Source organism: Bos taurus, chromosome 12 (assembly GCF_002263795.3).
Source record: "Bos taurus isolate L1 Dominette 01449 registration number 42190680 breed Hereford chromosome 12, ARS-UCD2.0, whole genome shotgun sequence".
In the NCBI taxonomy this organism is placed as follows: domain Eukaryota; kingdom Metazoa; phylum Chordata; class Mammalia; order Artiodactyla; family Bovidae; genus Bos; species Bos taurus.
In genome coordinates this window covers 46,208,250-46,232,990 of record NC_037339.1, presented here as the reverse complement: position 1 = coordinate 46,232,990, position 24,741 = coordinate 46,208,250, and the positions used below count along the sequence as shown (strand labels likewise).

Genomic DNA, 24,741 nt, shown 5'->3' with positions numbered 1-24,741 from the left:
TCATCCACATCAGCAAGACACCCAAATATTTAGGCAATAGGATTCATCTGGATACTATTTCTTTCCTCATACTGAGGTCTATGTAACTATTTACCAGTCTGAGTTTGTATTTGTTTGTTTTGTTTGTTTTGCAGGATCTATTTTACCTGGTTAACACTTAGAACATGGTGCTAATGAGTCCAAAGAAAACAACAGGATCAAAAAGCAAAGTGTTTTCTGATATAATTATCTGTCTTCTCCACATTAAGTATTTAAACTTTTATCTTTATAGTAATAGTGCTCTTTCTCTTAAATTGCATCAAAACTTTCTGAAATGGTATAAAATAAGGGAAAACCCATAAAGTACTGTATTCTTTATATGATAACACATTCTAGTAACTTTCATGAGTACAAAATTGAGGTTATTTAAAACAGAAACTATTGTCTATTTTAAGTTAACTAATGCTGTTTCAGTTTTACATGATTCCTCAAAGATTCTCAGTGTAATTATTTTTAAATAATGTCTGCTTGTTTTTTAAGACTTCATTTATATATCCCCTCTGACATTAATGACTTGAACTTCAGCTTTGGTTTTACAATTTGTTTCTTATTATTGCAAGTTCAACAGTCATTAGCCATGGTAAATGATATTCAAGCAAAATGAAAAAAAATAAGCAGTTCTGACTTCCAGTTTTCTGTGTGCCACTTTGTGCAGAACATTAACTTTTGTTACTTTTGACAGCATTGTGATTATGTAAGGCAAAAAGGATCTTAACTAGCTGAAATGTAGCAGTATTATCATAGTTCCGAGCCTAAGAACACTGGTAGCAACCGAGAGCATCATTATTCCCACCATTGCATGTAAAATAAAATGTTTCAAAACAGCTCTGCATTCAAAATAAAGTAAAAGGTAAAATAGAAAGCTACTTTTATGGCAAGAGTTTTAAACTTCTAGTTCACAAATATGTAACACTTAGAGTTAGGTTTACTTAATGACAAATAACTAAAGAAAATGTCTAGTTATTTCTGGAAAAGAACATATTTTCCTAAATGACTCATATTTATTGACAGTGGGAGAGTTAGAATTCATGAAAATATTATTCTTTCTCTCTAAGAAAAAAATTGCACTTTCAAATCAAACAGGCTATATGTGCAAATATAAATTTTAGACTGGAAATGGCTTACTCTGTGGGCATTACTGTGCAATACCAATTAGGAGGTGTTTGTGCTGTTTTCTTTGCTAAACCACTATACTTCAACTGGAAAGTTTAAAATTGTGCCCCAATTAATTGTATCCTTTACAGATTGCCTCTTCCTCATTTTAAAATAAAGCAATTTGATTAAGTTGAACGAAAAACCAGATGATTTAAGTGTTTCTATTTTCTAAAGTATATCACTTAGCTCAGATCATTATCCAGAAAAACGATTTAAAATATTACGTTACAATAATTCGTGACAGAACTGTGTCTCCTATTTATGCAAAATACTTGTATGCTGACAGGTCATATAACACTTTTTATTACAGTGAAGTTTATCCTCTAAAAGATAACTTGTTTATTCTCACCTACTTCTGAAGTAACAGCTAAACAGCTGTAGCAACTGAGACTAGTATTTACTTTTCCTTGGTAGTCTTGATTCTATTGTTAAGATGGCGTTGACATCCTTCTAAGTGGTCTCCAATGGTATGGAGTAAATGCCTGCTCCAGCCATCATTTTCATTGTAAACGAATCTTGACAAAGTCAGGTTCCTGTCACAGTCTATCAGCATCACTCACTAAGCTGTGGTGTGACCGTCAGTCCCTTTGAGACTTGCCTCCTTTATCAGGGTCAGCCTGTGGGAAAATCTGAACGAAAAGTTACATGTCAACTAGGTATAAAATAAAATAACACTTAAATATACTTTTACTCTTTTAATGCATGATAGTTTCAAAGACAATTCATTTTACAGATCACTTTAACTTTGTGTTCAATTATTTTACATGTGCTCATGTGCATTTAAAAATATGGTGACCCTCTCTTTTAGAACCTATTTCTTATTAGATATGTTTAGGATTCAAAAATAAATATAATTATTTGGGGTAGGATTTTAATTACTACCTCTGATATATATACCCAAAGTTTTCTTTTTTTTTTTACTTAAAGAGAAACAGTAATAACATCCTTCTCCAAAACATTTTTTCTTTCCTAACTAAAAGTTGTGTTCCAAAAAAATGATCTTTATTTCATTAATGATTATCCCCACATTTAATCATTCTTTATTTTTTTTTACTAATGTAATCTTTTTTCTTTGAATTTCTGTCTTGGTAACTTAAAGTTTCAGTTGATTTGTGAAGTAGCATTTCAAAAATTGGGCATTCATATTTCTTTTCTTTTATTTCAGTTTTTCTAATGAACCAGTTACTAAAATTCTACTTAGAATACAGGCAAGTTTGTGGTTAGTTCTATTGAATAATCTAAGTAACAATATATGAAATAGGAATTTTCCTATGGTTACACACGAGACAAAGGACCGAATACACCTCAATTTTAAAAAAGTAAAAATCAATCAGTACTTTTTAATAGCAGCTGAACCGAAGTTGCTACCTTAATGATCACTCCAGACTGCACAGATTTTCTCCTCTTGCATTCATAGGAGAGGATGACCACCATGGCAGAGGGTGTTTGAAAAAAAAAAAAAAAAAAGACTTGTAGTGAAAAGACAGAACCTAGTGGAGTCCACTGTGACTTAGCGATTCCTATTTGAGGGTCCTTTCTCACCACCAGGTGCTGAGAGAGGAGAGAGAATTACTCAAGGATTACAGATACCTCCACCTCATTTCATAGCTGAATGTCTGCTGTGGCTGAACTGTTTTCTATACATGTTTGAGCAGGGGAAGAGAGGATTGAGGAGGGGTGGCAGAATAGAGAGAGTTGACATCATCAGAACTAAAGGATACACATCAGGAGAAGGGCCTTAGTATCAAAAGAGCATGAAAATAGAAAGTCCAGAGATAAATCCATGCACCTATGGACACCTTATTTTTTATAAAGGAGGCAAGAATATACAGTGGAGAAGAGACAATCTACTTAACAAGTGGTGCTGGGAAAACTGGTCAACCACTTGTAAAAGAATGAAACTAGAACACTTTCTAACACCATACACAAAAAATAAACTCAAAATGGATTAAAAATCTAAATGTAAGACCAGAAACTCTAAAACTCCTACAGGAAAGCATAGGCAAAACAATCTCTGACATAAATCACAACAGGATCCTCTATGACCCACCTTCCAGAGTAATGGAAATAAAAGCAAAAATAAACAAATGGGACCTAATTAAACTTAAAAGCTTTTGCACAACGAAGGAAACTATAAGCAAGGTGAAAAGACAGCCTTCAGAATGGGAGAAAATAATAGCAAATGAAGCAACTGACAAAGAATTAATCTCAAAAATATATAAGCGTCTCATGCAGCTCAATTCCAGAAAAATAACCCAATCAAAAAATGGGCCCGAGAACTAAACAGACATTTCTCCAAAGAAGACATACAGATGGCTAACAAACACATGAAAAGATGCTCAACATCACTCATTATCAGAGAAATGCAAATCAAAACCACAATGAGGTACCATCAAACACTGGTCAGAATGGCTGCTATCAAAAAGTCTACAAACACTAAATGCTGGAGAGGGTGTGGAAAAAAAGGAACCCTATTACACTGTTGGCGGGAATGCAAACTAGTACAGCCACTATGGAGAACAGTGTGCTGCTGCTGCTGCTGCTAAGTCACTTCAGTCGTGTCCAACTCTGTGCGACCCCATAGACGGCAGCCCACCAGGCTCCCCCGTCCCTGGGATTCTCTAGGCAAGAACACTGGAGTGGGTTGCCATTTCCTTCTCTAATGCATGAAAGTGAAAAGTGAAAGTGAAGTCGCTCAGTCGTGTCCAACTCCTAGCGATCCCATGGAATGCAGCCTACCAGGCTCCTCCGTCCATGGGATTTTCCAGACAAGAGTACTAGAGTGGGTTGCCATTGCCTACTCCAGAGAACAGGGTGAAGATTCCTTAAAACCCTGAAAATAGAACTCCCATATGACCCAGAAATCCCACTGCTGGGCATACATACCGAGGAAACCAGAAATGAAAAAGACACATGTACCCCAATGTTCATCGCAGCACTGTTTACAATAGCTAGGACATGGAAGCAATCTAGATGTCCATTGCAGACAAATGGATAAGAAAGCTGTGGTACATATACACAATGGAATATTACTCAGCTATTACAAAGAATGCATTTGAATCAGTTCTAATGAGGTGGATGAAACTAGATCCTATTATACAGAGTGAAGTAAGTCAGAAAGAGAAACACCAGTACAGTATATTAACACATATATATGGAATTTAGAAAGATGGTAACAATGAGCCTATATACGAGACAGCAAAAGAGACACAGATGTAAAGAACAGACTTTTGGACTCTGTGGGAGAAGGTGAGGGTGGGATGATTTGAGAGAATAGCATTGAAATATGTATATTACCATATGTGAAATAGATTGCCAGTCCAAGTTTGATGCATGAGACAGGGTGCTCAGGGCTGGTGCACTGGGATGACCCTGAGGGATGGGATGGGGAGGGAGTTGGGAAGCGGGGTCAGGATGGGGAACACATGTACACCTATGGCTGATTCATGTCAAAGTATGGCAAAAAACACTGTAATAGTGTAAAGTAATTAGCCTCCAATTAAAATAAATAAATTTAAAAAATACCATGACGTTTAGGGAGCTTGCTGTTTCTGCTAAGTTGCTTCAGTCGTGTCAGACTCTGTGCGACCCCATAGACAGCAGCCCACCAGGCTCCACCATCCCTGGGATTCTCCAGGCAAGAACACTGGAGTGGGTTGCCATTTCCTTCTCCAATGCATGAAAGTGAAAAGTGAAAGTGAAGTCGCTCAGTCGTGTCTGACTGTTAGCGACCCCATGGACTGCAGCCCACCAGGCTCCTCCGTCCATGGGATTTTCCAGGCAAGAGTACTGAAGTGGGTTGCCAATGCCATCTCCTTAGGGAGCTTAGAAGAGCACAAAGTTAAAGGACATTTTCATTGTCAAGGACCTATGCAATTAGGAGGTCTCGCTAGATGACCCCAACAAATGATCAGACATTATGTATCAGGGGATACTCCGGATATAGGCAGCTGTCACATTGTAGATGTCAGTGACCAATAAACACAGCCATAGGAATGACAGTGTGGGCAGAACTTGAGCAGGGGCCAGTTGGATGGGAGAAGACACCTCCCTTTTCTTACCAGGAGAAAGGAGAAAAATGGATGACAAGCTGTCCAAGCCCCTCTGATTTCCAACTACCTGGGTTCTGGGGCTAGCAGGTAGTGATGGAAAGGAGGATGCAGAGTAGTGTAAAACAGAATGGATTTTTGTATGCTCAAAATCTGCTCAAGGTTATTAAGGAGTAGAAGAGGGAGTCTTGACAGAGCATATTTGAAGGCCATAATTGGAATGAAAAGTCTATATTTGCTATCTATCAGTTCTGTTTGATAATCTGGTTGTCTTTAGAGTAGAGATAGCTTCAAAATTTATGGGTTTCTTCCCAAAGTAGTCTATTTCTCTGTATACCAGATCCATCATAAAATATATATCTGATAATACCTTAAAAATATAAAATGGATGCATAGAAAAAAAGCATCTGAGTTACAAAAAGACTAAGATAGTCCATCCAACTATTTACATTTTCAGAAAATATAACTATGTCTTAAAGTTGGGGTAGAGATATAAGCAGGGAATCTCCCATACGTGTTCCTTATGAACTTGAATTTCAGTAACACTGAACTGCAAAATCAGGGTTCCGATGTGGCTCGGTGGTAAAGAATCTGCTTGTCAATGCAGGAGATTCGGGTTCAGTTTCTGGGTAGGGAAGATCTCCTGGAGAAGATGTAATGGCAACACACTCCAGTATTCTTACGTGAAGAATTTCCATGGACAGAGGAATCTGGTGAGACTACAGTCCATGGAGTCACAAAAAGGACACAACTTAGTGACTAAACAACAATAAAACCTTAAAATCATCTTATTTATCCATGAGAAATACACAGCTTTTACAGGAAAGGAAAGCTAAACACACACAGTCACTTTTTGTATATAAGTTCCATATATTTGCATATATGTAATCATAGATATATTCTTACTATCAATGTAATTAAACAGAGTAAATAAATTTTTTCAGATTATATACATATATAATAAATAGCTTTTACCTAGAGACAAAATTGGTAATCAGGTGTTAATTTCAATTTTTCCTCTTGCATTCATATGCCCACTTAATCTGGTTGTGGTAAAATGGTACATTTGCTAATTCTTTATCCATCAAACCACACCAAACCACACACATTAGGAGCTGGCCTGCCTGATGCTTGTAGTTACACTATTTAATTTCATCATATAATAGCTGCCTGTGTGTTCTGCTGTCAGTCAGAGCACAGATTTATTTCCACCTGTGTAAGCAGGTGTCTAGCCTAAGATTCTCCCAGTGCTTCTCCACAATCTCTGTTTTGGGTTAGGTATGGGAGATTGTCGGAGAAGGTGATGGCACCCCACTCTAGTACGCTTGCCTGGAAAACCCCATGGACGGAGGAGCCTGGTGGGCTGCAGTCCATGGGGTCGCTAAGAGTCAGACACGACTGAGCGACTTCCCTTTCACTTTTTACTTTCATGCATTGGAGAAGGAAATGGCAACCCACTCTAGTGTTGTTGCCTGGAGAATCCTAGAGACGGAGGAGCCTGGTGGGCTGCCGTCTATGGGGTCACACAGAGTCGGACACAACTGAAGTGACTTAGCAGCAGCAGCAGCATGGGAGATTGTCTCTCCCTTTAATTCTTCCCCCCACAACACATTAAAATATCCATATGAGGTCTAAATAATCAAACAGAAGATGTACTGAGCCTTTTCACAAGCTCATGACCATTTTTCTTGGTTTGGAAACATTTTATACATTTATCAAATGTCTGAGTTTCTGCACACTTGCCTCCACTCCATATTATAGAATATATGTTCTTTGAGGATACTAGGACTAGGTCAAGGTTTATTTGTACTCCAGTATAAAATTAAAGAAATGATGGGATTCCACTAGAATGGAAGAGGAGAGAAGAATCAGTTCTTTTCTGTTTCTCTCCAACTCCCCTTACCACATATTGGGCTTCCTTTGTGGCTCAGCTGGTAAAGAATCCACCTGCAATGTGGGAGACCTGGGTTCGATTCCTGGGTTGGGAAGATCCGCTGGAGAAGGTAAAGGCTACCCCCTCCAGTATTCTCGCCTGGAGAATTCCATGGACTGTATAGTCCAGGAGGTCTCAAAGAGTCGGACACGATTGAGTGACTTTCACTTTCACCACGTTAGGACTTTTCTTATATAGGAAATCTGCTGTCTCCTGTAAGTTTTCATTCAGACTTAATAATAAACTTTAATCTCAAAGATATACATACATATGCATGTTTGTGTGTAGGCTCATATGTAGATATTGGCTTATATCATTAAATATATTGATGTAAAGCAAAGCAGTTGAAAATTATACTTTTAATAAATATGGGCATGTCTTGTTCTGAAATGGCCTATTTTCAATTCTTATTTATTCATGCTAATAGAGGAGCAAGATGTTATAAATTATGCAAAAATCACTTACAGCTGACTTGGTTATATATTGTATATTTTTCATCAGACTTAGTTTCTTAATTGTTTGCTCTATTTATTACCCAAATGAGTTAACATCATGAGTATTTACCAAATGATGATTGGCGGAGATGGCTAGGAGCATTTTATGTCGTGAGAAAATCCAATCTATGGAAAATTCTCATATGGATGATTGGTATTTACCCTTACCCAAGGACTGATATCCCATGATCCAAAAGAGATGTGGAAATAGGTAGTATTTTGTCTATAATATTTTATCAGGAAGATTTAGTCAGAATTTTAACTTTATATTTTATACCTTGATAATGTGAAAAAATAAGTGTTTCTCTACTGATTTGAGAGGGAAACTGAAGTATATTTGGAAAATGTCTCTTTCCCATTTATTAACTAGTAATTAAGATGTAAATAAAAGAATTTGGCTCAACTGAACAGAGAAACAAAAGTAGGTAATAGGTATAAGCAGAACTCAAATTCAGTCCAAAATAATGAATGTGAAAATTTTTCCCTCTTTCATTTATTAGTTAATTAACCTCAAAACTGGGATCTAATGTGAAAATGCAATCCTTGCATATTTTACATGAAATAGAAAGAAAAAATAATTCATTATGTATAAATTTCTAATGCAATTTTCATATTCAAATAACATTTATTCCAATGCATTATTTCTATATCCAAATGGTGTTTAACTCTAATTTTAACTGATAACATAAAAAGTAAATAAGTAATGAAGACTTTTGTACATACTTTGATAATGGAAATATTAAGTGAAAATATTTCAAAAGTTTTATCACTGAATATTTTATTGACATAATATGTTCAAAATGTATATATTTATAACTTCTCCATGTTTGACTAGGACCTTGTTATAAAGTATCAGAAAAGTCATGAATAGAGAAATAAGCTATATAAATTTGTGAAAATAGAAGTGAACTTTTATATCATAATGTAGTAGCAAGTTGGAGAAATTTCTCTTATGTGAGTCATTTTTGTATGAAGCTATAAACTTCCCTTTTTTTTCTTTTTTAAGCCAAAAACTGTCATGATTTCTTGTAAAATAATATAGATAAGATAGGAATTCATTTTAATTGATTCTTTTCATTGTTTAATAAAATTTCTTTGTTTGATTGCTGAAGAATTTGAATTGAGTTTTCATTACCCACTTCTGAACAATTTACTCTAAGATCCAGACAGTATTGAGCTAATGAGTTTGAATTTATATTGAACCTTAACTGTCTTCAGGAAGTAAATGGAAAAAAAATCATGGCAATAACTAAGTATTTACGTCGTAGAGATTTTACAATGAGGCTTTAAATAGTGCTAAAGTATTTAAGTTGGAGTTTTACCAATTTTGCTGTTTCTAAGCATATTATATGAAAAGATGGTTTCTTTTCCTTTTTAAGAAATGGAAACTCATAAACCAACAGGGATATTACAGAAAATTTCTTTCAAGTGGGTAGTTTTTACATTCAGTAGATTCAGTTAAGCAATAAATGTTAAAATAATTTAATCTAAGAACATGCCTACATTAAAATGATATATAAAAATCTTTCAAGGAGTATCCTATTAAGTGTTTCAAGATTCTCTTGATCCAAAACACTGTCACAATTTTAAAATGCATGCCCTCAAATGCACTGTTCTGACTTCGGCATTGGTATTGCCACAATTATAAACTTGTTTCTCTGTAATTGAAAACAGGAGATGTTGATATGCATACATTTAATTTATTGCTTCGATATTATTATCTTTTGTAAAGTGATCTTTGAGTTCTCTGTATTCTATCTAATCAAATTGGGCATTTAATAATTCCATGTTTAGCATTTGCCATGGAATTAAGTTAGGAAACTTAACTCTGAAAAGTGACTAGGATTCCATTAAGCAAGGATAACTTTGCATTCTATAATTATCACTGTGATTCAGGCCCAAGAGGTAATGAATTCTTGAGGTACATAATAAGGTCAATTTTATATTAAATTGGTTAGTCAAACAGTATTAAATCCCACAAATAGGCTACCTATTGTAGGAATGTCATTTTTCAAAAACTACATTCAAAAAATAGAAAAACAAAAGGAAAATATGGTTTAGGAGAAACTTATCTACTTGAGCTTGTTTCCCAAGAAATCACTTAGCCACTTTCCAAATGTGATATGTTTTTTAAAACATCATTTCAAATTAGTCATTAGAAGATTTGGAATAATACTGTAGACAAATAATTTATATTCATTCCCCACAGGCAGCAGTGATGGTTCTTGGGATAAAGAAACACTGTACTCTTCCCCACCCCAGGGATCTAAGGCTTCTGTTACCCACCCCCGCATACCTGGAGTGCATAGCCTTCCAGTTAGTCATCCTCTCCACCATCTTCAGCAGAGCCACCTTCTGCCAAATGGTACGATGGCATTTTTTAGCACTAAAAATAATAGCTGTAAAAGAAAAAAAAAAGTAATGATCAGATAGTAAAATATAGGATGTAGTTGAAATGTATATTACATTTAGATAGTTAATTATGATAAAGAAAACCATAGTATTTAAAACAAGAATTAGATTGATCAGAATAATGTAGCAAAAAATTAACTGTTTGTATTAAAAACCAATGAAGAGTGGTGAGTGATAAAACATGACACCAAACTGGTTAGTTTTTACTTTAATTTCCCTGAGTGATAAATGGGCATTGTTGCATACAAAGAGGACAAATATTTTTCCTTTGATTGTCATTATTAGAACATTTTTAAATGCTTCAATTTTCAATGATTATGTTCTTAACCATTTTAATTAGTGAGATATACTATATTTCATCATTCTATTTGAATAGAGAGATGCTGATACATGTGCATTTTTTACAGGACTGGAGCTTCCTTTTATGATGATGCCCCACCCTCTAATTCCTGTCAGCCTACCTCCAGCATCTGTCACCATGGCAATGAGCCAGATGAACCATCTTAGCACCATTGCAAATATGGCGGCAGCAGCACAAGTTCAGAGTCCCCCATCCAGAGTTGAGACATCTGTTATTAAGGTAATTGTTTAATTATACGACTGATTTGGCCAAAACCAAGATCCTCTTAAGTCACCATCACTCAATCAATCCATTTTTCTTATTGCACAAGTAGTTCTAACTTTAAAAAGCTAAGTGATATAGAAAATAGATTATAAGAAAAAGTCACTTATAGTAATTAGAACTATGGGTACAATATTTAAGCAGGCTGGTTAACTTAAAGTTCTCCATTATATCCACTAAGAAGGAGATGAATTAAATGATATATTTCAAATTTTGTGTATGTGCTTGAAAGTATGGTTATGTTTGTGTTCATGGGTATGTGTGCATATTTGTATTTTGTTATGAGCCTTGAGGTATGGAAATTAGTATCTGATTTGTTTTCAAAAGACCACAAGGGTTAAATTATGTTTCTGCCACTTAACTAGCTCTGTCATCTTGATTTAACTCGATCTTTCTGATTGTTTCTATACCTAAAAATGGATAATACCATATGGATATAAAAAACTAAATGAAATAATAAAATTGGAAGTTTTTTGTAGATTAAAAAATAAACAGGAATTGGAAGATAACATACAAACATCACATATGTATGTACACAATGCTCTGACTCTCTCTCTCTGTATATGTGTGTGGGAGGTATGTTTACATTTTTAAATGGGTGTGTATCTGTATATACTTTTTCATTCATATTACTTTATAATGTATTTTTAAATCAAAGTACTTTAAATGCATTGACAGAATAGACTATTAATTTTTAAAGTAAGTAAAAGACACCTCACACTGCATTATCCATATTTGACATAATTATTATCCTGTTTTTCTGAATATAAAACGTGTGAGTTTAGGGGAGTCTCTGGAGCATGTTTTACATAAATGGCCTTGTTACAATTTTTATTCGTTGCTTGTGGAATGCAGAATTTAATGCCCATTTTAGTATACAGTTTGGTGGTTTCTAATGAAACTAAACATGTTCTTACCATACAATCATATGATTTTTACCCAAAAGAGTTGAACACTGATGTTTACACAAAAATTTGCACATGGACATTTATAGAAGTTGTTTTCAAAATTGCCAAATCTTGGAAGCAACCAAGATGCCCTTCAGTAATTGACTGGATAAAAAAAAAATGTGCATATCCATCTGCTATGACTGTTTTTTACCATTTTGTTAACAATATGGATAACCCTGGAGAGTATTATATTTAGTGAAATAAAGCAGACAAAGAGAGGCAAATACTGTGTCTCTTCACTTTTATTTAGAGTCTTAAAAAATAAAACAAATAAACAAACACAACAGAAATAGATTCACAGATAACAGAAAACAAACTAGCGGTTACCTGAGGGAAGAGGGTTGGGCGAGGAGCAACTAGGTGAAGGGGGTTAGAGGTACCAAACTATGGGTACAAATAAACATGCAACAAACATATGGTGTACAACACAGAAAATATAGTCCATATTTTATAGTAATTTTATATGGAGAGTAATATATAAAAATATCAAGGTGCTATGATATACACCTGAAACTAATGCAATATTGTAAGTCAACTGTGTTTCCAAAAAATAAATTAACATTTATTAAATGGGTAAGCCATGGTTCAATAAGAGATCATATGAAAAACTGAAATAGAGAAGTTTATTAATCATGGGACCTGGAGGAAGTATTGATACTTGGCATGCCTCCAGAGACAGGACAGGGAGGTTAAGATGGGATACAGACAGAGAGGGCAAGGCAGGACCTGAGGCAAATGCCTTATTAGGATCCATGGATGAGTACTTTGGGGTTTCCAAGCTAAGGTTGGATTGGTCAATTCAAACCAAAGAGTAGGGTTTTGGTAAGCCTCCCAGGGATCTTATCTAAGAAGACTGTTGATCACAAGGCTGTTGAGGACACATACCAGGAACTTATATTTGTTCATTACTCTGGCATGCACTAGCATGAAGGGGCTAGTGTCAATTTAAGGTCCCTGCAGTCCTCTTGGTCAAAGAAAATGGATGCTGAGGCAGTAATACTAGGGAGTAGCTTAGCCAAATTCTCACTACCATAAAGGAATATTAAGACCTAAAAAGAAATGAGCTATCAAGCCATGAAGAGAAACTCAAGTGCATACTGCTAAGTTAAAGAAGCTAGTTTGAAGAGGTTTTGCACTATATGGTTTCAAGTGTAGGACACTCTGGAATAAGTCAAAACTATGGAGATCCTAAAAACAGCAGTTCACAACTGTCCAGGCCATAGACGGGAGCCAGTACATCACCTGTTAGGAACCTGGCCCCAAACACAGTGGGGGCAAGTTAACAAGGCTTCATCTGTATTTACAGTCATTCCCCATCATTCATGTTACTGCCTGAATTCAGGAATGCAAACGGGGGCTCCCAATTATTCTGGATTATAGAATGCTGTATATTTACTTCATTACATATCATAATGTAATAATAATAAACATAAAGTACAGAATGAATGTAATGTGCTTGAATCATCCCCAAATTATCCCCAACCCCATCCGTGGAAAAACTGTCTTCCACAGAACTGGTCCCTGGTGCTAAAATGTTGAAGATCACTGCTAAAAATATCAGTGGTGGCTAGTGGGTGGGAGCAGGGGATGAATAGAGAAGGGAGAGTTTTTACGGCTATGGAAATACCCTGTATGATACTGTGATGGTTTTCGGGTATTATGCATTTTCTAAAGGTCTAGTTATTACTTATGTAAAAAGTTGAGTAATATGCAAATAGGATTTTTTTTAACATAATAGTGGCTCTGTAAACAAAGAGGAATGGAATCCCTGTCTCTTATGTCTCCTGCATTGGCAGGTGAGTTCTTTACCACTAGCGCCACCTAGGAAGCCCCAAAGAAAGATGGGCTTATGTTCCTTATGTAATTTTCAGAGGTACCCTTACCAGAGAAAAATAACAAATATCATAGGAGACCCAGATGAACTAATAAAACATCCTTACATCCTTTCTTGAGAGAATGCCAGTGAATGCTACATTGTTATTAGTCAAAGAACTGAGAAGAGAACTTTTTCAAATCCTGAGTGACTTTTCACTACTAGATAATTTGTTAATTTGTTAATCACAGTATTAATTCAACTTACAATCATTTCTGGTAATAGTTATTACTGAGAACTTAGCATTCTTATAACCTTGCTCATTTGAAGCAGTGTTTAGAAAACTCTCATTATACATATTAATTAAAATTATTTTAGAGGAAATTTTTATTTTCCCCAAAGAAAATGTTTAACTCTTCAGTTCAGTTCAGTCGCTCAGTCGTGTCCGACTCTTTGTGACCCCATGAATCGCAGCACGCCAGGCCTCCCTGTCCATCACCAACTCCCGGAGATCACTCAGACTCATGTCCATTGAGTCGGTGATGCCATCCAGCCATCTCATCCTCTGTCGTCCCCTTCTCCTCCTGCCCCCAATCCCTCCCAGCATCAGAGTCTTTTCCAATGAGTCGACTCTTTGCATGAGGTGGCCAAAGTACTGGAGTTTCAGCTTTAGCATCAACTCTTATGTCACATCAAATAGTGTGGGGCGAAGTGGGTAATTAGAATATAGCCTACAATTTGGTTGCTTGAAAAGATCCTAAATTAAAAGTGAAATGTTAAATACTGAAAAAGATTTACCTGTATTGGAAAAAAAAAAAGGTAAAACAAGAAAAAATAGGGATCATCCCTATATGGGAATGTGCTAGTTACATTTTTTATAGTAATGATAAGAATTAAACTTAAAGTCAACCTAAATAAAACTGGCAATAAGAATGTATTGAACAGAAGAGAAGCAAAAACACAGCTCTTAGTGTTACACACATATATATATTTTAGTTGTTATCCTTGCATACTAATTACAAGAACCATGATGATTTTCTCATAATTTATTTTTGAAAATGTAGGTACTGGTTCAAGCATTAGAATGGGGTCTACAAGCTGCTGAACTTGAGTAAATCTACCCTGCTGTCAATTTTTGTAATGGACTATGAGTTAAGAATGACTTTACATTTTTAAATGGTTGGAAAAAATCAGAAGAAAACTCTTTTATAACACATGAATATCATATGGAATTCAACTTTTGGTGTCCATAAATAAACTTTTTGGAACATAGACCCACACCAATTTACATAATGTCCATGACTACTTTCACATACAGAGGCAGAGTTAAATAAAATATTTGCCAACCTGTTTTTTACAGAAAAAAAAATGGCCAATCCTTGAGTTTTGATGAACTCAAACCCATGTGAATCTTAGGCTGTGGTTAATTGAAGCAGCACAAATGAAACTCCCAAACAACATAGAGCAATAGGACTTGGTATTGAAAGAAAAGAAGAAAAACATTGAAGGAGAGAAAATTACATAGGTGAGGACAGTTCCAATATGACATGGTTATTTGCTTTAAATGAAAGCCTCCAAGACAGAGTCTGCTAAAGTATTGAATTTAGATTTTCTCTGGTTGATTGTTTTGGACTACTGTAAATATTAGTGCAATAACTTTGAGGAGGGAGGAAAAGGACATAGGATGTTTACACACTAGTAATTCTACATTAAATCCCTAATAGCTAAATGTCTGTAAGATTATATCAAATTACTACAAGTTCTGATTTGGTCTATTATGTATCAGATTGAAATCCATGTATGTTTACTGTTTAATATTCACAGAACTTGAAGAGTAGAGGCTTTGAATGTTCAGTTCAGTTCAGTAGCTCAGTCGTATCCGACTCTCTGCGACCCCATGGACTGCAGCACACCAGGCCCCCTGTCCATCACCAAATCCCAGAGCCTACTCAAACTCATGCTCATTTAGTTGGTGATGCCATCCAACCATCTCATCCTCTGTCATCCTATTCTTCTCCTGCCTTCAATCTTTCCCAGCATCAGGGTCTTTTCAAATGAGTCAGCTCTTCGCAACATGTGGCCAAAGTATTGGAGTTTCAGCTTCAACATCAGTCCTTCCAATGAATATTCAGGACTGATTTCCTTTAGGATGGATGGGTTGGATCTCCTTGCAGTCCAAGGGACTCTAAAGAGTTTTCTCCAACATACTAGTTCAAAAGCATCAATTCTTCAGCGCTCAGCTTTCTTTATAGTCCAACTCATACATGACCATATGATACATATATATGTATCACAGTCATCATTGTCATCCATAAATGACCACCAAAGCCTTGACTAGACGGACCTTTGTTGGCAAAGTAATGTCTCTACTTTTTAATATGCTGTCTAGGCTGGTCATAACTTTTCTTTCAGGGAATAAACGTCTTTTAATTTCATGGCTGCAGTCACCAGCTGCATTGATTTTAGAGTCCAAAACCATAAAGATGCCACTGTTTCCATTGTTTCCCCATCTATTTGCCATGAAGTGATGGGACAAGATGCCATGATCTTTGTTTTCTGAATGTTGAGCTTTAAGCCAACTTTTTCATCTCCTCTTTCACTTTCATCAAGAGGCTCTTTAATTCTTCTTCGCTTTCTGCCATAAAGGTGGTGTCATCTGCATATCTGAGGTGATTGATATTTCTCCCAGCAATCTCAATTCCAGGTTGTGCTTTGTCCAGCCCGTCGTTTCTCATGATGTACTCTGCATATAAGTTAAATAAGCAGGGTGACAATATACAGCCTTGATGTACTCCTTTTCCTATTTGGAACCAGTCTGTTGTTCCATGTCCAGTTCTTCTTCTTTTTTTTTTTTAACTTTACAATATTGTATTGGTTTTGCCATATATCAACATGAATCCGCCACAGGCATACACATGTTCCCCATCCTGAACCTGCCTCCTTCCTCCCTCCCCGTACTATCCCTCTGGGTCGTCCCAATGCACCAGCCCCAAGAATCCAGTATCATACATCGAACCTGGACTGACGATTCGTTTCATATATGATATTATACATGTTTCAATGCCATTCTACCAAATCGTCCCACCCTCCATGTCCAGTTCTAACTGTTGCTTCCTGACCTGCCTACAGGTTTCTCAAGAGGCAGGTCAGATGGTCTGGTATTCCCATCTCTTTCAGAATTTTCCACAGTTTGTTGTGATCCACACAGTCAAAGGCTTTGGCATAGTCAATAAAGCAGAAATAGATGTTTTTCTGGAACTCTCTTGCTTTTTCGATGAACCATTGGATGTTGGAAATTTGATCTCTGGTTCCTCTGCCTTTTCTAAATACAGCTTGGACATCTGGAAGTTCACAGTTCACGTACTGTTGAACCCTGGCTTGGAGAATTTTGAGCATTTCTTTACTAGCATGTGAGATGAGTGCAATTGTGCAATAGTTTGAGCATTCTTTGTCATTTCCTTTTTTTGGGATTGGAAAGAAAACTGACCTTTCCCAGTCCCATGGCCACTGCTGAGTTTTCCAATTTTGCTGGCATATTGAGTGCAACACTTTCACAGCATCATCTTTCAGGATTTGAAATAGTTCAACTGGAATTCCATCACCTCCACTAGCTTCCTAAGGCCCACTTAACTTCATATTCCAGGATGTCTGGCTCTAGGTGAGTGATCACACCATCGTGATTATCTGTGTCATGAATATCTTTTTTGTACAGTTTTTCTGTGTATTCTTGCCAATTTTTAATATCTTCTGCTTCTGTTAGGTCCATATCATTTCTTTATTTATTGAGCCCATCTTTGCATGAAATGCTCCCTTGGTATCTCTAATTTTCTTGAAGAGATCTCTAATTTATTGAAGAGTTCTCTAGTCTTTGAATGTTAGATGTTTTATAATCCAACTTCCCCCATGATGGAGAAATCATTCCTGCATACTCTCTCCCCATTTTTATATATCTGTGTTGTAGAAAGCCTATTCTGTTTTCAGCAAATTTGAGTGATGAAGTTATTCATTGATTAAATTAAAATTTTCATCTCAATAGCTTCTACTTGTATGTTGTATTTTCTTAAGAAGAAAATGTCTACAAATTATTCTGTTTTCTAACCATTTAAATATTTAAGTTCTCTATTATATATAGTACCTATGGTATTTCCTTTTTCCAGACCAAATATTCTAATTTCTTCTGACAAATTTTCATCCAACCTCATGGTTGACTTTCTTTTTTTTTTTTAAATCAGCTCCCACCACACCACCCCTTCCTGAATAATGTTTTAGCAGTGAACCCCCAGAAAAGAGACGAAACTAACATAAAATTTAGCTTGGACAATACTTTATAAGTTTAGTCATAGTTCATAACTTTTTGTTAGTTGAATGAGTGACTCAGTAAATTTCATGGGTTTTGATGTGAAATGCAACTAATTTAATTCTTTATCTTTTGTTTGTATTAGGAATTTGCATTTATCCATATTAATTTTTCCAGTCTATTGATTTAGGCCCTTTAGGTGCTATTTAATGTTATTATTCCAAACTATCATATTAGCTATTTATACCACCTTTGTATAATTTCCAAATTGTAAAGGGATGTATCACTTGTATTACCTTAAATCACTGAGGAAAACAAACAGTATGAATCAAGAGATCAATTCCTCTTGTCATTAGAGAATTCCTAATAGGCTGAAATGCTCTACTCATTGATTCTCTTTGAGAATCATTCATCAAATAACCCCCAATCCCCCTGAATGAATCGATATTTTTCTCACTTTTATTTAATAAATTCACAATGGTATTGTAAGGATTTTTTAAATGGTTCTTGCTGAAATATAAAACAAATTTAAAGAAGAAAGGCAATGTATTTTAGTAGTTTAAAATATGAATTCTGGAGGAAGCCTCCTTGGTTTATATTCCAGCTCTGCCATCTCCTAGTCTTATGACCTTGTAAAAGTCACTTAACGTCCCTGTCTTTGTTTACTCTTCTGTATAATGGGGATTATTATATTACTGCCTCATCAGGTTGTCATAATGAGTAAGTCGGTATTTATAAAATCATTAGAAGCCTTTCTACAGTGACATTATCTTCACCTTGCTGCTGCTGCTGCTAAGTTGCTTCAGTTGTGTCTGACTGTGTGCGACCCCATGGACGGAAGCCCACCAGGCTCCCCCATCCTTGGGATTCTCCAGACAGGAACACTGGAGTCTTGGGTTGCCATTTCCTTCTCCAGTGCATGAAAGTGAAAAGTGAAAGTGAAGTCGCTCAGTCATGTCCGACTCTTACCGACCCCATGGACTACAGCCTACCAGGTTCCTCCATCCATGGGATTTTCAAGGCAAGAATACTGGAGTGGGGTGCCATTGCCTTCTCCAATCGTCACCTTATTTCTAGTTTATTTTCTTCCAAAGTATTCAAAATCATCCGTTTAAAATAAGTTCATAATTCTATATAGAACCTATGACAAGATTTTGAAATACAGTTGCAATAATGTAATAAGACCTCTCTCTCTTTCACACTCCCTTTTTCTTGTTTAGCTCTTCTTACATAACAAAAGTAGTGTATTTTGCTTTTGGGGGGTTTGTAGTTCAGTGGTATGCAAAGCAGACATTTAAATGCATTTTTTATATCATTTTTCTTTAATGATAATATAGAATTGTTTTGAGACATTTGGCAACATTCAAATTATTCTACATTACTGAATAAACATCTTTCCTCATGCACCATATTACAGTATTTTTCTGAGAACATAAAATATGACTTAATTTTAATTAATTTTCTCTACCAGTCTGCTGTTGTGTGGTGTGTGTGTCAGAGAGAGAGAGAACTTAGAGACAGTTTAGGATATTCTCATTTAAAGAACTAAACACTGAAAATTTTTATATGCAGTGTATAAATTTTCCATTCTGTAATATCTTTTCTAAACTGGTCCCTAAAATGCTATATCAGTAAATAATACTTTACTTGCATTAAGTTCAAAATGTTTAAAGATTATAAAAACTGGAACCAGAGTAACTGGATTCACAAAGTAGATTTAAAAAACCTTACAGTAATGTCATTTACCTAATTTGCTTTTGAGTACAGAATAATTTATTTTGGAGCAACCATGAATAATTCTAGATGTATGGATCATTTTTATACATCATTTTTAAGAAAAGAAAACTATATTGTATAAATTTTACTTGAATTTTGAAAAGCAGTTATATATGTTCCCTTAATGTTTATTTGGGTATTGATATTAAATATGAAGAGGGGATGCTAACAAGGAAGAGGAAGTATTAAAACTCCAACTAAGGATGCCATATATCAGTGTACTGAAATACAAGACACATATTTATATCCATGAGTGCATAATAATGTTAAAATGTAAACTCATTGCTCACCATTGGAGAATTCTAGGGACCTGAATATTTTAAAAGACAAAAAAAAAAAAAAAAAGGTTTAAATAAAGGATAGAGGGGTGGAATGAAGCATTTCCCTGCCTTCCTCATACAGACTGTCCCTTCAGTTCAGTTCAGTTCAGTCGCTCAATCGTGTCCGACTCTGCGACCCCATGAATTGCAGCACGCCAGGCCTCCCTGTCTATCACCAACTCTTGAAGTTCACCCAATCTCATGTCCATCGAGTCGGTGATGCCATCCAGCCATCTCATCCTCTGTCGTCCCCTTCTCCTCCTGCCCCCAATCCCTCCCAGCAGCAGAGTCTTTTCCAATGAGTCAGCTCTTCATATGAGGTGGCCAAAATATTGGAGTTTCAGCTTTAGCATCATTCCTTCCAAAGAACACCTAGGACTGATCTCCTTTAGAATAACTGGTTGGATCTCCTTGCAGTCCAAGACTCTCGAATCTTCTCCAGCACCACAGTTCAAAAGCACCAATTCTTCAGTGCTCAGCTTTCTTCACAGTCCAACTCTCACATCCATACATGACCACTGGAAAAACCATAGCCTTGACTAGATGGACCTTTGTTGGCAAAGTAACGTCTCTGCTTTTTAATATGCTGTCTAGGTTGGTCATAACTTTCCTTCCAAGGAGTAAGCGTCTTTTAATTTCGTGGCTGCAGTCACCATCTGCAGTGATTTTGGAGCCCCCAAAAATAAAGTCTAACAATATTTCCACTGTTTCCCCATCTATTTCCGATGAAGTTATGGGACCAGATGCCATGATCTTAGTTTTATGAATGTTGAGGTTTAAGCCAACTTTTTCACTCTCCTCTTTCACTTTCATCAAGAGACTTTTTAGTTCCTCTTCACTTTCTACCATAAGGGTGGTGTCATCTACATATCTGAGGTTATTGATATTTCTCCCAGCAACCTTTATTCCAGCTTGTGCTTCTTCCAGCCCAGTGTTTCTCATGATGTACTCTGCATATAAGTTAAATAAGCAGGGTGACAATATACAGCCTTGACGTACTTCTTTTTAAGTTAACACAGTAATGCATGAGAGAAACTTTCTGTTCATAGAAATCTTCTGATTATGGAATGACATATTTCAAATTTATCAAACTGTAAACCCTAATGAAGTGATGAATCTAGGCCATTATTATTAGTGTTGATTGTCATCATAAAATGCAACCAAGCAGACACTCAGTGTTTCTTGTAGAAGCATACACCCCCATCTATGAAATACTCTTGCTGCCATATCAACTTGAATCAAGCATCCAGATGTACTTATACCAGAAATTCAGAGGATGGAGGAACAGAGTCAAATTAGACCCATCAAGGAACTGTGAGCAGTTCATAGAGGGGGTGACCTCTTAGAACATACACAGTGCCCTAACTAGATAAAAAGTTGGCTTTAAGCATTCAGCATGAACAGAGAGACACCAATTAATGGCAACACTGGCTGACTCAGAACTTACCTTTTCATCCTTGCTATCTTCCTTCTATTCCACCTACTTGACTTCTCTTTTAATTAAGATGATAATATTTATTATTACATAAGACTGAGGTATAACTTTTGAGTCAAGACTGCCTTTTGCTGCTCAAAATGACTGTAGGAATTTGTTTTACCAAATAGGAATCTGGAATTTCCAGACTGCCTGAATTCTTATAGATATGGGAAAAATATAGTTCCCTATCAACATTGAATAAGTTTGAGGAGATAGTAGGAGAATAAAGTTAAGTTGTTTATGATTACACTCAAGGGCCCTACCATTTTCCCATTTCCCATGAGTATTTCCCAAATACTCATAAGCAAAATTGAGTATTTCTTGAAAATCATCATCAAAACAATGAAAAAGAGCTATGTAAATATCCTTTGAAGCCTCAGTTTAGAAGTCTGAGTTGGAGTTTTGATAATGGCTACCTAACCTTCTACTAGATGCATGTATATTAGAATTGTTTGTTATGTCTTCCAGAAGTATTTTTTAACATTTTCCTGAATGCAGAATCCCAATCCTATTATTTATCCTTTCTGTTCACTTTTCCAGAAGGAGAGAATTTGGATATCACAATCAGTGTAAATGATTATGGATTTCACTAAGAGTATTTACTCACTGATGGTATATACTTCATTAGAGAAAGGAATTTTATTGGTTTTGTTTACTTACACATAACCAGACCCTAGAACACTGGTGTACATTAAGTGTTCAGTGAATAACCTCTGAATGAATGAAGTCTGAGTTATCTTAAAGCTCAGGAGTTTAGGTTCTAGAAAATGCTAATCAACTTCAATTTTGTACTGTAACAGTTGTATGAAGATAAATTTAACATTTCTTCTTCCCAATTCTATAACATACTCAATAAGGGAATTGCTAACTGAAGAAGTGATGAAAATGAAGATAATTAAAATGAGAGCAGTATAAAGTAAAGTTAAATGAAATAACCCTTTAGAGAAATGAACTGTGATTATTTAATCTTATGCTAAGAAAATATTTTAAGTTGATAAAATAGAATGCACTTTGTGGGGGAGATGAGGCTGCTGAGATAGTGCATTTTTTCATGTTTAGTCAAATGTGTAATATTGAACAGCTTATATTTTTAATTTAATTTTTACTTTAATTTTTATTAACATACAGTTGATTAAAATGTGCTGTGTTTCAGGTATACAGTAAAGTGATTAAACTCTACATATATATGTATGTATATATTCAGCTATATATATGTATGTGCTTGTATATTCTTTTTCTGATTCTTTTTTCTATACGTTATTACAAAATACTGAGTATAGTTCCCTGTGCTATTTGGTAGGTTCTTTTTGGTTATCTATTTCATATATAGTAGTGTGTGTATATTAATCCCAAACTACTTTTTATTTTAGCATTTTAGAATTCATTGTTTTAATCTCCACCTTTGATTGTGAATTGTAGTATAGACCAATACTTCTTGTTCTACCCAGAAGCAGTAAATGCAGATTTTCCTTTATGTTATTCTGTTACCATTAGTTTATTAGTATGACCTTTTTTTTTCCAGTGAGAGTGTATTCTTCTTAAATTTTCATTTATTATTGTGGCTAGTTTTATAAAGATAGAACACAGCAAAAGATTGTGCTTTATTGATTGGTGAAGCTATGATGCAGGACTATAAGGCAGCGTGTTGAAGTATTAAATATTCTTCCTCTTTGTCCCACTTCAGGGCCATCTTGGAGGTTAAAGGGTCTCACACAAATGAAATGATAAATCCAGTTTACATAGTTTCCCTATAGACACTGAACTGCTTCTTTCTTATTATGTCTGAATAAAACTCATTATCTATTTTGTTTCAGTAATAATTATGAGATTCTCCCCTAAGCAATTCTTTACTGTCTCCATTATTCTCCATCTTATAGCATACTCTGGAAAGGCAAGCATATAAATATGATAAAAGAATTAAGCTGTTGAAATAAATTAATTTATTGTACAACAATGTATTCAAATCTTACTTGCTCAATGGATTTTACTTTAATGAAATTCTTCAAAGAATAATACATCATGTTCCAAAGATTGAAATTATACATTAAGTAAAATGACTGAATATGTTGTGTCTCAGTTTATAGAAACTTTCAATTGAATACTTAAGCTTTAAAAGCATAAAATTTGCATAAATTAAAATATTTCTTTAAGTAAAAGTATTAAATATTGTCTTTGCATCCTTTGTTCCTAGACAAAAAAAGCAATTAAAGTAAAAATAAGCTAAAGCTATAATAAATACTACAATTTCACCTATGTTGCCTAAGCCTTAAATTATGTTTTAAGATGTATTTTACATTAAGATTTTAATCCAGCTTATTTTTACTTAGTTTATTATATGACTTTTAGAGTTATGAATGTGTAAGTGAATAAATGAATAATGCATGAATGAAAAGAATCATCCAAGAAAACTTTTACAATTAAATACATTGACTAATGAAATAATTGTTTACCCCATGTGGAAAATAAGTAACTCTTCAATGACACAACCATTGTTACTAGAGTTTTGTGCATTAAATATTTTAGTACTTTATGAGCTAAATATCTCAGGGAAAAAAATCAGTTTCTTATGCTTTCCATTAGTGCCACTGAGAAATTTCTTATGACAGGAAAACTCATACTTGAAAAATGATTTTAAAGGAGTTGATTTATTCCAAGATTGCAGTTTACCTCTGTTTGGCCAAACACATTCCACTGAAAATATGATCAGTTACATAATTATTAGAAGGAATATTAAAATGTTTGGATGGATAAACATTGATGTGAGCGAACTTTTGAATAAAATAGAATGGCTAATTTAGAAAATATTGTTTGTATAAAAATATATTGATGTTCTTTGTTTAATATATACCGGGTATTTCTGCATAATCTAATTGTTAAGATTTAGATGTAGTAGAAATTAGCTTAAAACTTAGACAAACTTAGGTACCTCTTTATTAGAGAAATCAAGGTTAGAGTCTATATAGTGTGTATCTGGTCATGTGTGCAATTAACTACAGCATAGATTATTTATATAGACATTTATACAGACTAAAAAGGAGTTCTTCTATACAGTTTTCTAAATCCATACTTTATAATAAATGCACAGATACTCCAAAAATGACACAAACTCCAGCCTTTGAGTGCTACATGGAAGCCAAGTTACCCTTTGATTTGTGATTTCAGAGACTTGATGTGAACTTTATTGCCTTTTTTAAATTAAAAACTGTGGTTCAGTTCATTTCAGTCACTCAGTCCTGTCCAACTCTTTGCAATCCCATGGACTGCAACACGCCAGGCTTCCCTGTCCATCACCAACTCCTGGAGCTTACTCAAACTCATGTCCATTGAGTTGGTGATGCCATCCAACCATCTCATCCTCTGTTATCCCCTTGTCCTCCTGTCTTTAATCTTTCCCAGTATCCGGG

The 24,741-nt window shown here is 35.1% G+C and overlaps 1 protein-coding gene across 3 annotated transcripts in view; it reads left to right on the top strand.

Annotated features, from left to right (window-relative positions):
• The window catches only part of DACH1 (dachshund family transcription factor 1), a 478,465-nt gene that overhangs the window by 315,728 nt on the left and 137,996 nt on the right, over positions 1-24,741 (top strand). For 2 of the 3 annotated variants that reach the window (XM_025000108.2, XM_059892257.1), the window contains exons 4-5: positions 9,880-10,035; positions 10,490-10,662. In XM_025000108.2, coding sequence (XP_024855876.1) covers positions 9,880-10,035; positions 10,490-10,662 — 329 coding nt within the window. The remainder of the gene's footprint in view (positions 1-9,879; positions 10,036-10,489; positions 10,663-24,741) is intronic. The other variant, XM_025000109.2, reaches the window with a different exon arrangement.